The sequence below is a fragment of the Salvelinus fontinalis genome, chromosome 30, assembly GCF_029448725.1.
Source record: "Salvelinus fontinalis isolate EN_2023a chromosome 30, ASM2944872v1, whole genome shotgun sequence".
In the NCBI taxonomy this organism is placed as follows: domain Eukaryota; kingdom Metazoa; phylum Chordata; class Actinopteri; order Salmoniformes; family Salmonidae; genus Salvelinus; species Salvelinus fontinalis.
The window spans coordinates 21,778,892-21,791,278 of record NC_074694.1 but is presented as its reverse complement, the minus strand read 5'-3'; the positions used below and the strand labels follow the sequence as shown (position 1 = coordinate 21,791,278).

At 49.7% G+C, this 12,387-nt stretch overlaps 1 protein-coding gene across 3 annotated transcripts in view; it reads left to right on the top strand.

The window, feature by feature from the left end:
- camkmt (calmodulin-lysine N-methyltransferase) overlaps positions 1–12,387 on the top strand; it is a 195,541-nt gene that overhangs the window by 63,494 nt on the left and 119,660 nt on the right. The window contains exon 1 of one of the 3 annotated variants that reach the window (XM_055890010.1): positions 5,308–5,547. The exons of the other annotated variants lie outside the window; for them this stretch is intronic. Coding sequence (XP_055745985.1) covers positions 5,487–5,547 — 61 coding nt within the window. The 5' untranslated portion in view covers positions 5,308–5,486. Of the gene's footprint in view, positions 1–5,307; positions 5,548–12,387 lie in introns of those variants that run through there. 3 annotated transcript variants of the gene reach the window in all.

The following is a 12,387-nucleotide window of genomic DNA, read 5'->3' as shown; positions in this document are numbered from 1 at the left end:
AGAGGGCGAGACGCAGGTAGAGAGAGGGCGAGACGGAGGTAGAGAGAGGGCGAGACGCAGGTAGAGAGAGGGCGAGACGCAGGTAGAGAGAGGGCGAGACTGAGGTAGAGAGAGGGCGAGACTGAGGTAGAGAGAGGGCGAGACTGAGGTAGAGAGAGGGCGAGACGCAGGTAGAGAGAGGGCGAGACGGAGGTAGAGAGGGCGAGACGGAGGTAGAGGGTGAGACGTCGAGACTGAGGTAGAGAGAGGGCGAGACGCAGGTAGAGAGAGGGCGAGACGCAGGTAGAGAGAGGGCGAGACGCAGGTAGAGAGAGGGCGAGACGGAGGTAGAGAGAGGGCGAGACGCAGGTAGAGAGAGGGCGAGACGCAGGTAGAGAGAGGGCGAGACTGAGGTAGAGAGAGGGCGAGACTGAGGTAGAGAGAGGGCGAGACTGAGGTAGAGAGAGGGCGAGACTGAGGTAGAGAGAGGGCGAGACTGAGGTAGAGAGAGGGCGAGACGGAGGTAGAGAGAGGGCGAGACGGAGGTAGAGAGAGGGCGAGACGGAGGTAGAGAGAGGGCGAGACGGAGGTAGAGAGAGGGCGAGACGGAGGTAGAGAGAGGGCGAGACGGAGGTAGAGAGAGGGCGAGACGGAGGTAGAGAGAGGGCGAGACGGAGGTAGAGAGAGGGCGAGACGGAGGTAGAGAGAGGGCGAGACGGAGGTAGAGAGAGGGCGAGACGGAGGTAGAGAGAGGGCGAGACGGAGGTAGAGAGAGGGCGAGACGGAGGTAGAGAGAGGGCGAGACGGAGGTAGAGAGAGGGCGAGACGGAGGTAGAGAGAGGCCGAGACGGAGGTAGAGAGAGGCCGAGACGGAGGTAGAGAGAGGCCGAGACGGAGGTAGAGAGAGGCCGAGACGGCGGTAGAGAGAGGGCGAGACGGCGGTAGAGAGAGGGCGAGACGGCGGTAGAGAGAGGGCGAGACGGCGGTAGAGAGAGGGCGAGACGGCGGTAGAGAGAGGGCGAGACGGCGGTAGAGAGAGGGCGAGACGGCGGTAGAGAGAGGGCGAGACGGAGGTAGAGAGAGGGCGAGACTGAGGTAGAGAGGGCGAGACTGAGGTAGAGAGGGCGAGACTGAGGTAGAGAGAGGGCGAGACTGAGGTAGAGAGAGGGCGAGACTGAGGTAGAGAGAGGGCGAGACTGAGGTAGAGAGAGGGCGAGACTGAGGTAGAGAGAGGGCGAGACTGAGGTAGAGAGAGGGCGAGACTGAGGTAGAGAGAGGGCGAGACTGAGGTAGAGAGAGGCTGAGACAGAGGGCGAGACAGATGTAGAGAGGGAGACGGAGAGACAGAGGTAGAGAGAGGGAGGGAAGGCGAGACTGAGGACGAGACGGAGACAGAGAGGGAGGACGAGACGGAGACAGAGAGGGAGGGCGAGACGGAGACAGAGAGGGAGGGCGAGACGGAGACAGAGAGGGAGGGCGAGACGGAGACAGAGAGGGAGGGCGAGACGGAGACAGAGAGGGAGGGCGAGACGGAGACAGAGAGGGAGGGCGAGACGGAGACAGAGAGGGAGGGCGAGACGGAGACAGAGAGGGAGGGCGAGACGGAGACAGAGAGGGAGGGCGAGACGGAGACAGAGAGGGAGGGCGAGACGGAGACAGAGAGGGAGGGCGAGACGGAGACAGAGAGGGAGGGCGAGACGGAGACAGAGAGGGAGGGCGAGACGGAGACAGAGAGGGAGGGCGAGACGGAGACAGAGAGGGAGGGCGAGACGGAGACAGAGAGGGAGGGCGAGACGGAGACAGAGAGGGAGGGCGAGACGGAGACAGAGAGGGAGGGCGAGACGGAGACAGAGAGGGAGGGCGAGACGGAGACAGAGAGGGAGGTAGGGAGAGACAGAGGTAGAGAGGGAGAGCGAGACGGAGACAGAGAGGCAGGGCGAGACGGAGACAGAGAGGCAGGGCGAGACGGAGACAGAGAGGGAGGGCGATTTGGAGACAGAGAGGGAGGTAGGGCGAGACATAGACAGAGGTGGAGAGGGAGAGCGAGACGGAGACAGAGGTGGAGAGGGAGGAAGGGAGAGACGGAGACAGAGAGGGAGGAAGGGAGAGACGGAGACAGAGAGGGAGGTAGGGAGAGACATAGACAGAGGTGGAGAGGGAGAGCGAGACGGAGACAGAGAGGGAGGAAGGGAGAGACGGAGACAGAGAGGGAGGTAGGGAGAGACATAGACAGAGGTGGAGAGGGAGGGCAAGTTGGAAGTTGAGGGGGACAGAAGGGAAAGATTGACTTAGAATTGAATAAGTATGTGCTGGTTAGAGACAGCTCATGACAGGGAGAGGGGGAGAGGAACCTTGAAAAATGGTGGAGAGAGAAAGAGACCACTTATGAGATTTGATAAGTCAATTGTTCTATTAATCAATGTTGGTCTCCTCATCTTGACTTCCGCTCCTCTGTTTCTGGGCCTGAGGGTTTGTTTTGTTCTTGTGTCCACCCCCTACCTTTCTCTTCTTCTCTCTCCCTCTCTTCTCTGTGGGTGACCATGTTGCCAGCTGTCTGGTCCATACTTTCTCCCCCAACGCACTAGAGCACCAGAACCAGGTATTATGGCATTACAGACATCCCCCCCTTCACTAAGTCACACCTGAGACAACCCAGTCCTGCTCTACCCTGCTGCCTCCTGCCTCCCTGCTGTAGGGGTGGGTCTGCGTGGCAGCAGGGGGGTAGGTATCTCAGCATGTCGTTAATGTCTCTCCTACTGTGGGCCATTATCCTGGCCCTGCCCTGCTTCTGTTCTGTTCCCCAGAAGACAGTCCATTCTTCCATTCAGCAGACAGGTGTTCCCCTCCCCTCCAGAGCAGGACACTGCACCTGGTCAACTGGGGCTGGGCTCAGTGCTAATAGGGGTGAGGGTTGAGAGGTACCACTGACTGGGGATTTAGGGGTGGAGGGGTTGAAGGGGTAGTAGCAGGGGGCAGGAGGGGCGTGAGGACAAAAGGGCAGATTAGCGAGGGGTGGAGGTGTGGAAGGTGGAGAGGTGTGTGGGAAGGCGGTGGCCGTGGGTTTAGGAAAGGGACCTGCCCAGCCAACAGGCCACCATCCACCGCTATACTGGTCCTGTGTGAGGGGTGAGATTGTTGGCCTTTTTCCATACCAGCACCAGTGTCTCCAGTGATTGTGTTCATGTAAGCTCTGTGTTTTAAAAAAAGTGTGTTTTCATCACCCAGGGTGACACCAAATACTTGTGAAGAGCAGAATCAACAACCTCTGCTTCATCAAGACAGTTGCTTTGTGAGAAGGTGTTTACCATGGAAGTTGTTAACCCATGTTCACAGCCATTTTCATGTCACATAACATTACATAAAATACGCCTTTTAGCATACGCTTTTATCCGAAGCCACTTAGTCATGCATTCTTTTGACGTGTGGGTTGTTCCTGGTATAGAACCCACTATCCTGCCGTTGCAAGCTCCACGCTCTACCAACTGAGCTACAGAGGAAAAGTCCCAGTGGCCTCGCCTTGGCTCCACGTCAGAGCAGGTCCGCTGAAGCCAATGCCCAGTGAGTCACTGGAGCCAGGCTGTGGAAGTGGAAGCACAATAGTCTGTGGCCACACCGGGGAAACACCGGGAAAAATACCTAATGGACATTGGACAAACATGAGTACTGTGTATATTTTACAGAGTTAGCTCGTTCCCAGGCACTTCTGCCCAAGAAGAGTCTGGTGAACCAACGTGTCAAACTTGGCCTTCATTAGCCAATACAGAGAGACCAGGAGAAACTCCCAGCACATTGGCTTAAAGGTCATGAAGAGTTAAAATCATGCTTTTCATGAAATATGATATTTGAAGGAAACCAGATCAAAGTATGAAAAATGACTGTTACTTCTACATTGATAAAGTTTGATCATAAAGTTACTGGTCTTCTCCTCCATGTCAAACACTTGGATTCATTATTACGGGGACAAGGTGAACAACTTCACTCTCATTTTAATACACCAAGGGTAACATGATATTCTCTCACCAAGTTGAAATACCTACCGCCTTGTAACCAATATCAGAGAAGGCGTGTTTGCAGAGGGGCGTGCTTCATATCGCTAGATAGCTACTCTACTGGTGTAAAAAATGTGTTACTGTAGGGTGTCAACAAATATAATAAAAAGTTTACACTATTCATCTCTGGCAAAGATACTTATATGTTTCCCCTTTCATCTCTGTCTGGTGTTAGCTAGTTACCGGCTAGCTAGGTGTTCAGCCAGCATGGAACAAAAGGGGGGACGGTTTGTTCAAAACTCTGAGGTAGTTGTCATGTCAACACATCAGTCAGTGCTGCTGTGAATGGCATCACAAGAGACATGCCAAACTGGAGATATATGTACAAAAAATCACATCATTGTTGTTTGAGTTGCTTTGTGTATCACCACATTTTCTTGAGATGATGTTACTGCAACACTGCTCACTACATGCAAGTTGCTTAACATATGTGTTTCAAAGAGCTGTCAATCAAGGCAAGCTCATGAATATAAGCTCCCCGCCCACTCAGCCAGTCTTTTCAAACTTCCTGGTAGTTTGCCATGAGAGAGAAAGTACTTCTCCGAATGAGTCTTCAGGACCTTTTAATGGAATGGATCTACCAACCAATCATCTCCCACAACACCTTCCCCCTAACCCTACCCTGTATGCTAACACACCACGAGCACAGAGCCATGCCTCGCAGTCGTGTGTGTAGGAGACGTTTTGGCCTATTTATGTATTTTATGTGTTGTGTATATGTTGCCTGTCAAGGGTTACCGGTATTTTAACTTGTTTTGTACACTAGAGGGCACTATATGTTGGGGTCATGGGTCACTGGTCACATGTAAATAGGTAGTACAGGTGAGGAGAGGGCATACTGTTGTTAACTATCACAGATGCAGCTTATAGAATGCATCGCTCTGTACCTTTTGTATAGGAATATGTGCATTGGAGCTATTTATATTTTATTTACGCAATAAATGGGAACTTCACCTCGAATGTTTGGAAAGCGGATGCTCTCCTGTGGACGGCTCTGTCCTATGCCAGTGGCTTTTCATAAAGAATCGCTCAAATTAAATGATGACAAATACTTTACTCAGTAGGTCACTCCTATAGAATTCTATGGTTACTCCCACTCAGGCCAACTTTGAAGGGTTGTTTTCCCAGGCTTATATGCACTGTGCGCTGTAGCCTGGGATGAGGTTACAGACAGAGGAAAAGAGACGAACACAGAAAAGTATCCTTCCTCTCCTAGTTGCCTCAGCTCATATCCAGTCAGTCTTGGTTCACTATGAAGGCATATCCTCCTCCTCCTCTCCTCCTTCTCCTCTCCCCCTCCTCTTGTCCTCCCCTCCTCCTCCTCTCCCCCTGTGATCACCATATCAGACTGGTGTTTGGTGGAACAAGGCTGTCTTTCAAGGTCTGAACTGAGGGAGCCTCTGAACAGCGTCTGAACAGTCTCTGAAGTCCCCATCCTGATTCCGTACCACATATCAGATGGACCCTAATGAAACCAGGGAGTCAGCCTCAGCACACACAGAGTTCAGCGCTCAGCCACGTAATTAAAGTGTCTTTTCTCACATTTTTTCAGTTGTTTAGGGAGATGAGGATTGGTCGGATGTTAGGGTCAGGTTTTGAGTCTGTGTGCCTTTGGAGCCTGTAGAGCTGTCCGTCAGTTGCTGGTGTCCTGTGGGTTGTGTCTGGCTGTCAGTGGCTGGTGTCCTGTGGGTTGTGTCTGGCTGTCAGTGGCTGGTGTCCTGTGAGTTGTGTCTGGCTGTCAGTGGCTGGTGTCCTGTGAGTTGTGTCTGGCTGTCAGTTGCTGATGTCCTGTGGGTTGTGTCTGGCTGTCAGTGGCTGGTGTCCTGTGAGTTGTGTCTGGCTGTCAGTGGCTGGTGTCCTGTAGGTTGTGTCTGGCTGTCAGTGGCTGGTGTCCTGTAGGTTGTGTCTGGCTGTCAGTGGCTGGTGTCCTGTGGGTTGTGTCTGGCTGTCAGTGGCTGGTGTCCTGTGAGTTGTGTCTGGCTGTCAGTTGCTGATGTCCTGTGAGTTGTGTCTGGCTGTCAGTGGCTGGTGTCCTGTGAGTTGTGTCTGGCTGTCAGTGGCTGATGTCCTGTGAGTTGTGTCTCGCTGTCAGTGGCTGGTGTCCTGTGAGTTGTGTCTGGCTGTCAGTGGCTGGTGTCCTGTGAGTTGTGTCTGGCTGTCAGTGGCTGGTGTCCTGTGGGTTGTGTCTGGCTGTCAGTGGCTGGTGTCCTGTGGGTTGTTTCTGGCTGTCAGTGGCTGGTGTCCTGTGGGTTGTGTCTGGCTGTCAGTGGCTGGTGTCCTGTGGGTTGTGTCTGGCTGTCAGTGGCTGGTGTCCTGTGGGTTGTGTCTGGCTGTCAGTGGCTGGTGTCCTGTAGGTTGTGTCTGGCTGTCAGTTGCTGGTGTCCTGTGAGTTGTGTCTGGCTGTCAGTGGCTGGTGTCCTGTGGGTTGTGTCTGGCTGTCAGTGGCTGGTGTCCTGTGGGTTGTGTCTAACTGTCAGTTGCTGATGTCCTGTGGGTCGTGGCTGGCTGGGAGAGACAATACAAGCATTTAGGTTTCACATTTCACACTGGAAGGGCATAGACTTAATGACCAATTGGCGTTTTCTATGTTAATTTATGGACTATCAAAAGATAACAACTAATTGTTGCAGAGTGGCTTGTCGTCATGGGTACAGGCCACGGCAGACACAAACAAGTGGAATTAACTTTCAGTGGGATTGGGCCTGAGTTTTGTTTGTTTATCAGCTTGCCCTGTATTTGTTCTGTGTGTGAACATACGATACAAGCACGGTGGGTGGGTGCATGTGCGCTCCATTCCACAATGGCGTGGTGTGCACAGTTGCATCTCATCAAGGGGAGTTTAATTCCTCCCTTCCTCTCCACCCCCCAGCTTTGCAATCATAATTTAACAGTGTTGGTCATAATTTGTGTGGATTATGTGATTTGAAGGGGTATTGTAGCTGCTTATTGTGTGAGCGGGGGTTAGCCGGCCCTCTCTCTGCCTGATGGAAGTATAAACGGCTGATGAAATGACAAGCTTTTGTCTGTGAGCGCCGTGCCACTGCCAGCCCATTGTCCTGGTCCTGTTCAGGTCACCCGGGGTGAGGGGAGAGACAGGAGGGGGGATAGAGGCTTTCACATTTACAAAACATATTTTCTGATTTACTCACTTGTAGTTTTGATTTTGTTAATGTGCCTCAGTGCTAATGCTTGGGGGGTTTAACCTTTTGTGCTTGGTGGGTTTAAACCCCCCCCCAGTGTGGCGGAAAAGGGACATGTAAACTGGGTAATGTAGACCCGGCTTAGTGCTGCCTATTCAGGGAAGATGACACCTGGGTGTTTCACACAGGTGAACAGGGTGCAGGGGGTGAGGGTGGGTGTGTGGGAGAGATGAGTGGTAAGTGACTTACAGCTGTGCATCTCATCTGGTTGCTCCTCTATTCAGTCTACCTCACCCTTCCTCTCTCCATTGTGGAACAGGGGACATTACTCCCCCTGTGTCTCCTTCCATTCCTACTGTCTCTGAAGGGGAATGACACTGGTCTTCTCTTTCATTCCTCTCGTCTTTTCTCATCACTCGTCTGTCTGTGACAACAACACTGGCCATAGTGACAGACAGAGAGACAGAGCGATGGAGAGAGAAACAGAGAGCAGGGGGTGCTGTTCTCAGATCTAAATGGAGGACTAAAGAAGAAGATGCTGCATGGCATCACCTCAGGCTCTCTGTCACAAATGGACAGTTATTTATAGTCTCTTTCTCTTTGTCTCTCTCTCTGTGTATCTCTCTCTCTCTCTCTCTGTGTGTCTCTCTCTCTCTCTCTCTGTGTCTGTTTCTCTCTCTCTCTCCATCTACAGTTGAAGTCGGAAGTTTACATACACCTTAGCCAAGTACATTTAAAATCCAAGTAAAAATTCCCTGTCTTAGGTCAGTTAGGATCACCACTTTATTTTAAGAATGTGAAATGTCAGAATAATAGTAGAAAGATTGATTTATTTCAGCTTTTATTTCTTTCATCACATTCCCAGCGGGTCAGAAGTTTACATACACTCAATTAGTATTAGGTAGCATTGCCTTTAGATTGTTTAACTTGGGTCAAACGTTTCAGGTAGCCTTCCACAAGCTTCCCACAATAAATTGGGTGAATTTTGGCCCATTCCTCCTGACAGAGCTGGTGTAACTGAGTCAGGTTTGTAGGCCTCCTTGCTCGCACACACTTTTTCAGTTCTGCCCACAAATGTTCTATAGGATTGAGGTCAGGGCTTTGTGATGGCCATTCCAATAACTTGCCTTTGTTGTCCTTAAGCCATTTTGCCACAACTTTGGAAGTATGCTTTGAGTCATTGTCCATCTTGAAGACCCATTTGCGACCAAGCTTTAACTTACTGACTGATGTCTTGGGATGTTGCTTCAATATATCCATATCATTTTCTTCCCTCATGATGCCATCTATTTTGTGAAGTGCACCAGTCCCTTCTGCAGCAAAGCACCCCCACAACATGATGCTGCCACCCCCGTGCTTCACGGTTGGGATGGTGTTCTTCGGCTTGCAAGCATCCCCCTTTTTCCTCCAAATGTAGGACCAAATGTCCCCCTTTCCTTTCCTGTCAACATAGGACTTGTTTTACTGTGGATAAAGATACTTTTGTACCGGTTTCCTCCAGCATCTTCACAAGGTCCTTTGCTGTTGTTCTGGGATTGATTTGCACTTTTCGCACCAAAATACATTAATCTCTAGGAGACTCCTTCATGAATGCGTCTCCTTCATGAGCGGTATGACGGCTGCGTGGTCCCATGGTGTTTATACTTGTGTACTATTGTTGGTACGGATGAACGTGGTACCTTCAGGTGTTTGGAAATTTCTCCCAAGGATGAACCAGACTTGTGGAGGTTTACAATGTTTTTTCTGAGATCTTGGCTGATTTCTTTTGATTTTCCCATGATGTCAAGCAAGGAGGCACTGAGTTTGAAGGTAGGCCTTGAAATACATCCACAGGTACACCTCCAATTGACTCATGTTGTCAATTAGCCTATCAGAAGCTTCTAAAGCCATGACATAATTTTCTGGAATTTTCAAGCTGTTTAAAGGCACAGGCAACTTAGTCACAGTCAACTGCTGACCCACTGGAATTGGGATACAGTGAATTATAAGTGAAGTAATCTGTCTGTAAACAATTGTTGGAAAAATGACTTGTGTCATGCACAAAGTAGATGTCCTAACCGACTTGCCAAAACTATAGTTTGTAAACAAGAAATTTGTGGAGTGGTTGAAAAACGAGTTTTAATGACTCCAACCTAAGTATATGTAAACTTCCGACTTCAACTGTATGTGTCTATCTCTGTGTGTCTATAAGCCAGTGCACTGTGTTTGATGGGTCAGCCCAGATATGATTTAATCAGCCTATGATATCTGTGACAGGATCCACTTGAGCCTAATCACCAAATGTTGGCAGAAGTGTCCCAAGGCAGAAGGAACTGGAGTATTCACTGAGTGGGACATGTAGGAGACAGGCAGACATACACTGCCTGGAAGAGGAGGAGGAGGAGGAAGCCAGACAGACAATGAAGAGGTAGATGGAGAGAAAGAAAAATAGTGAACAATTGTAAGATATTCTGTTAATCAGATATTGTGTTCCTCTGCTAACTGCTGCTAATAGGAGTGAGTAATGTGTTCCTAACCTGAGGGTGTAGTATTTCAATCAGTGAAGCAAGAGAGAAATGAGAATATGCTGTACTGAATACGCACACTCCTACACACATTCAAGTTCATACACAGGTCCCTGCAGTGTGCGGGAAATCCGTGTCTTGTGTCTGAAAGTGGTGTGTGTTTGTGTGTGTGTGTGCCTATGTGGGCATGATGAATTCTGTGAATGTATATACAGTGCTGTGGAAAAGTATTTGGCCCCTTTCTAATTTTCTCTACTTTTCCATATTTTTGATACTGAATCAGATCTTCAACCAAAACCTAATATTAGATAAAGGGAACCTGAGTGAACAAATAAACACAACAATTACATACTTATTTCATAAACAAAGTTATGCAACACCCAATGCCCCTGTTTGAAAAAGTAATTGCCCCCTTCCACTCAATAACTGGTTGTACCACCTTTAGCTGCAATGACTCCAACCAAACGCTTCCTGTAGTTGTTGATCAGTCTCTCACATCGCTTTGGAGGAATTCTGGCCCACTCTTCTGTGCAAAACTGCTGTAATTCAGTGACATTTTGTGGGTTTACAAGCCATTTTCATGTAGACTTGATTGAGTGTTTTGGATACTTTTTTTGGTTGTTATTTGTAAACACAGGTTTGTTTTATCTAATATTAGGTTTTGTTTGAAGATCGGATAACATTCCATATCAAAAATATGAAAAATAGAGAATATCAGAAATGGAGGAAATTCTTTTTCACAGCTCTGTATGTGCTGATCATTCTTGTATACAGTATGTTTGTATATTCAATTCCGTATATGAATGTGCTTGTATGTGCGTATGTGTGTGGGTTTGTATGTGTTCGTGTCTATGTTTGTATTCGTATGTGCTGGTAAGTGCCTGCTATACAAAAGAGCGCTCCGACATCCTTGCCCCCCCCCCCCCCCCCCCCCGCCCTCCAGCCTGATAACCCTGAACAGGATTGGAAGCACCTCTGTCTCTATTCTTCTGCCTCTCCTATTCAGCCAGCCTGATGGAGTTGGGGACTTGGTACAGCTACCTGTCTCCTGGCTGCTTTCTCTGCAGGAGAATGAGCAACAGTGAATCCTCTATTCATCCAGTATGCAGTGTCTCCCTGGCCCTGTGGCCCCTGACGCCCACCCAATCGGCCCCGTGGCAGAGCACCTATTTGCTGCCTCCCCGCCTCTATTCTTGTGGTCTAAATTGACCAGCGCTCCCTGGACAGACGTGTGACCCCGGGGGATGGACAGAGTGGTTGAAAGGGCGTAACCCCATTTCTCTTCTGTTACCGGTGGCACCTTGTTTCTGACCCCCCTCTCTCACACACATTCTGACACTCACACTTGTATATCTGTACACACACATTCTCTCTCCCTGGTTCTGTCTTGACACACACACACACACACACACACACACACACACACACACACACACACACACACACACACACACACACACACACACACACAGACAGAGTGGTGGCCCACCCCAAGGCTTTGTGAGGAGTGTTTGGGGCCCCTCTGTGCTGCCTGTGTTCTTCTCTGAGTTTACTGCCGGACTGATCTGCTTTCTACAGGAAGAAAAGGGAGTCATGACACGCAGAAGAGATCCACTGTGTGCGTGCGCATCCTTCGCCTGCAAACACCTCCGTGTGAAGATATTGGTTTGACAGATGACCGTGTGAAGGTATTGGTTTGACAGATGACCGTGTGAAGATATTGGTTTGACAGATGACCGTGTGAAGGTATTGGTTTGACAGATGACCGTGTGAAGATATTGGTTTGACAGATGACCATGTGAAGGTATTGCTTTGACAGATGACCGTGTGAAGGTATTGGTTTGACAGATGACCGTGTGAAGGTATTGGTTTGACAGATGACCGTGTGAAGATATTGGTTTGACAGATGACCGTGTGAAGGTATTGGTTTGACAGATGACCGTGTGAAGGTATTGGTTTGACAGATGACCGTGTGAAGGTATTGGTTTGACAGATGACCTTGTGAAGGTATTGGTTTGACAGATGACCGTGTGAAGGTATTGGTTTGACAGATGGCCGTGTGAAGGTATTGGTTTGACAGATGACCGTGTGAAGGTATTGGTTTGACAGATGACCGTGTGAAGGTATTGGTTTGACAGATGACCGTGTGAAGATATTGGTTTGACAGATGACCGTGTGAAGGTATTGGTTTGATAGATGACCGTGTGAAGGTATTGCTTTGACAGATGACCGTGTGAAGGTATTGCTTTGACAGATGACCGTGTGAAGGTATTGGTTTGACAGATGACCGTGTGAAGGTATTGCTTTGACAGATGACCGTGTGAAGGTATTGGTTTGACAGATGACCGTGTGAAGGTATTGGTTTGACAGATGACCGTGTGAAGGTATTGGTTTGACAGATGACATTTACATTTACATTTTAGTCATTTAGCAGACGCTCTTATCCAGAGCGACTTACAGTAGAGTGCATACATTTTATTACATTTTACATACTGAGACGAGGATATCCCTACCGGCCAAACCCTCCCTAACCCGGACGACGCTATGCCAATTGTGCGTCGCCCCATGGACCTCCCGGTTGCGGCCGGCTGCGACAGAGCCTGGGCGCGAACCCAGCCCAGCCTGGGCGCGAACCCAGAGACTCTGGTGGCGCAGCTAGCACTGCGATGCAGTGCCCTAGACCACCGCACCACCCGGGAGACCCAGCATGACCGT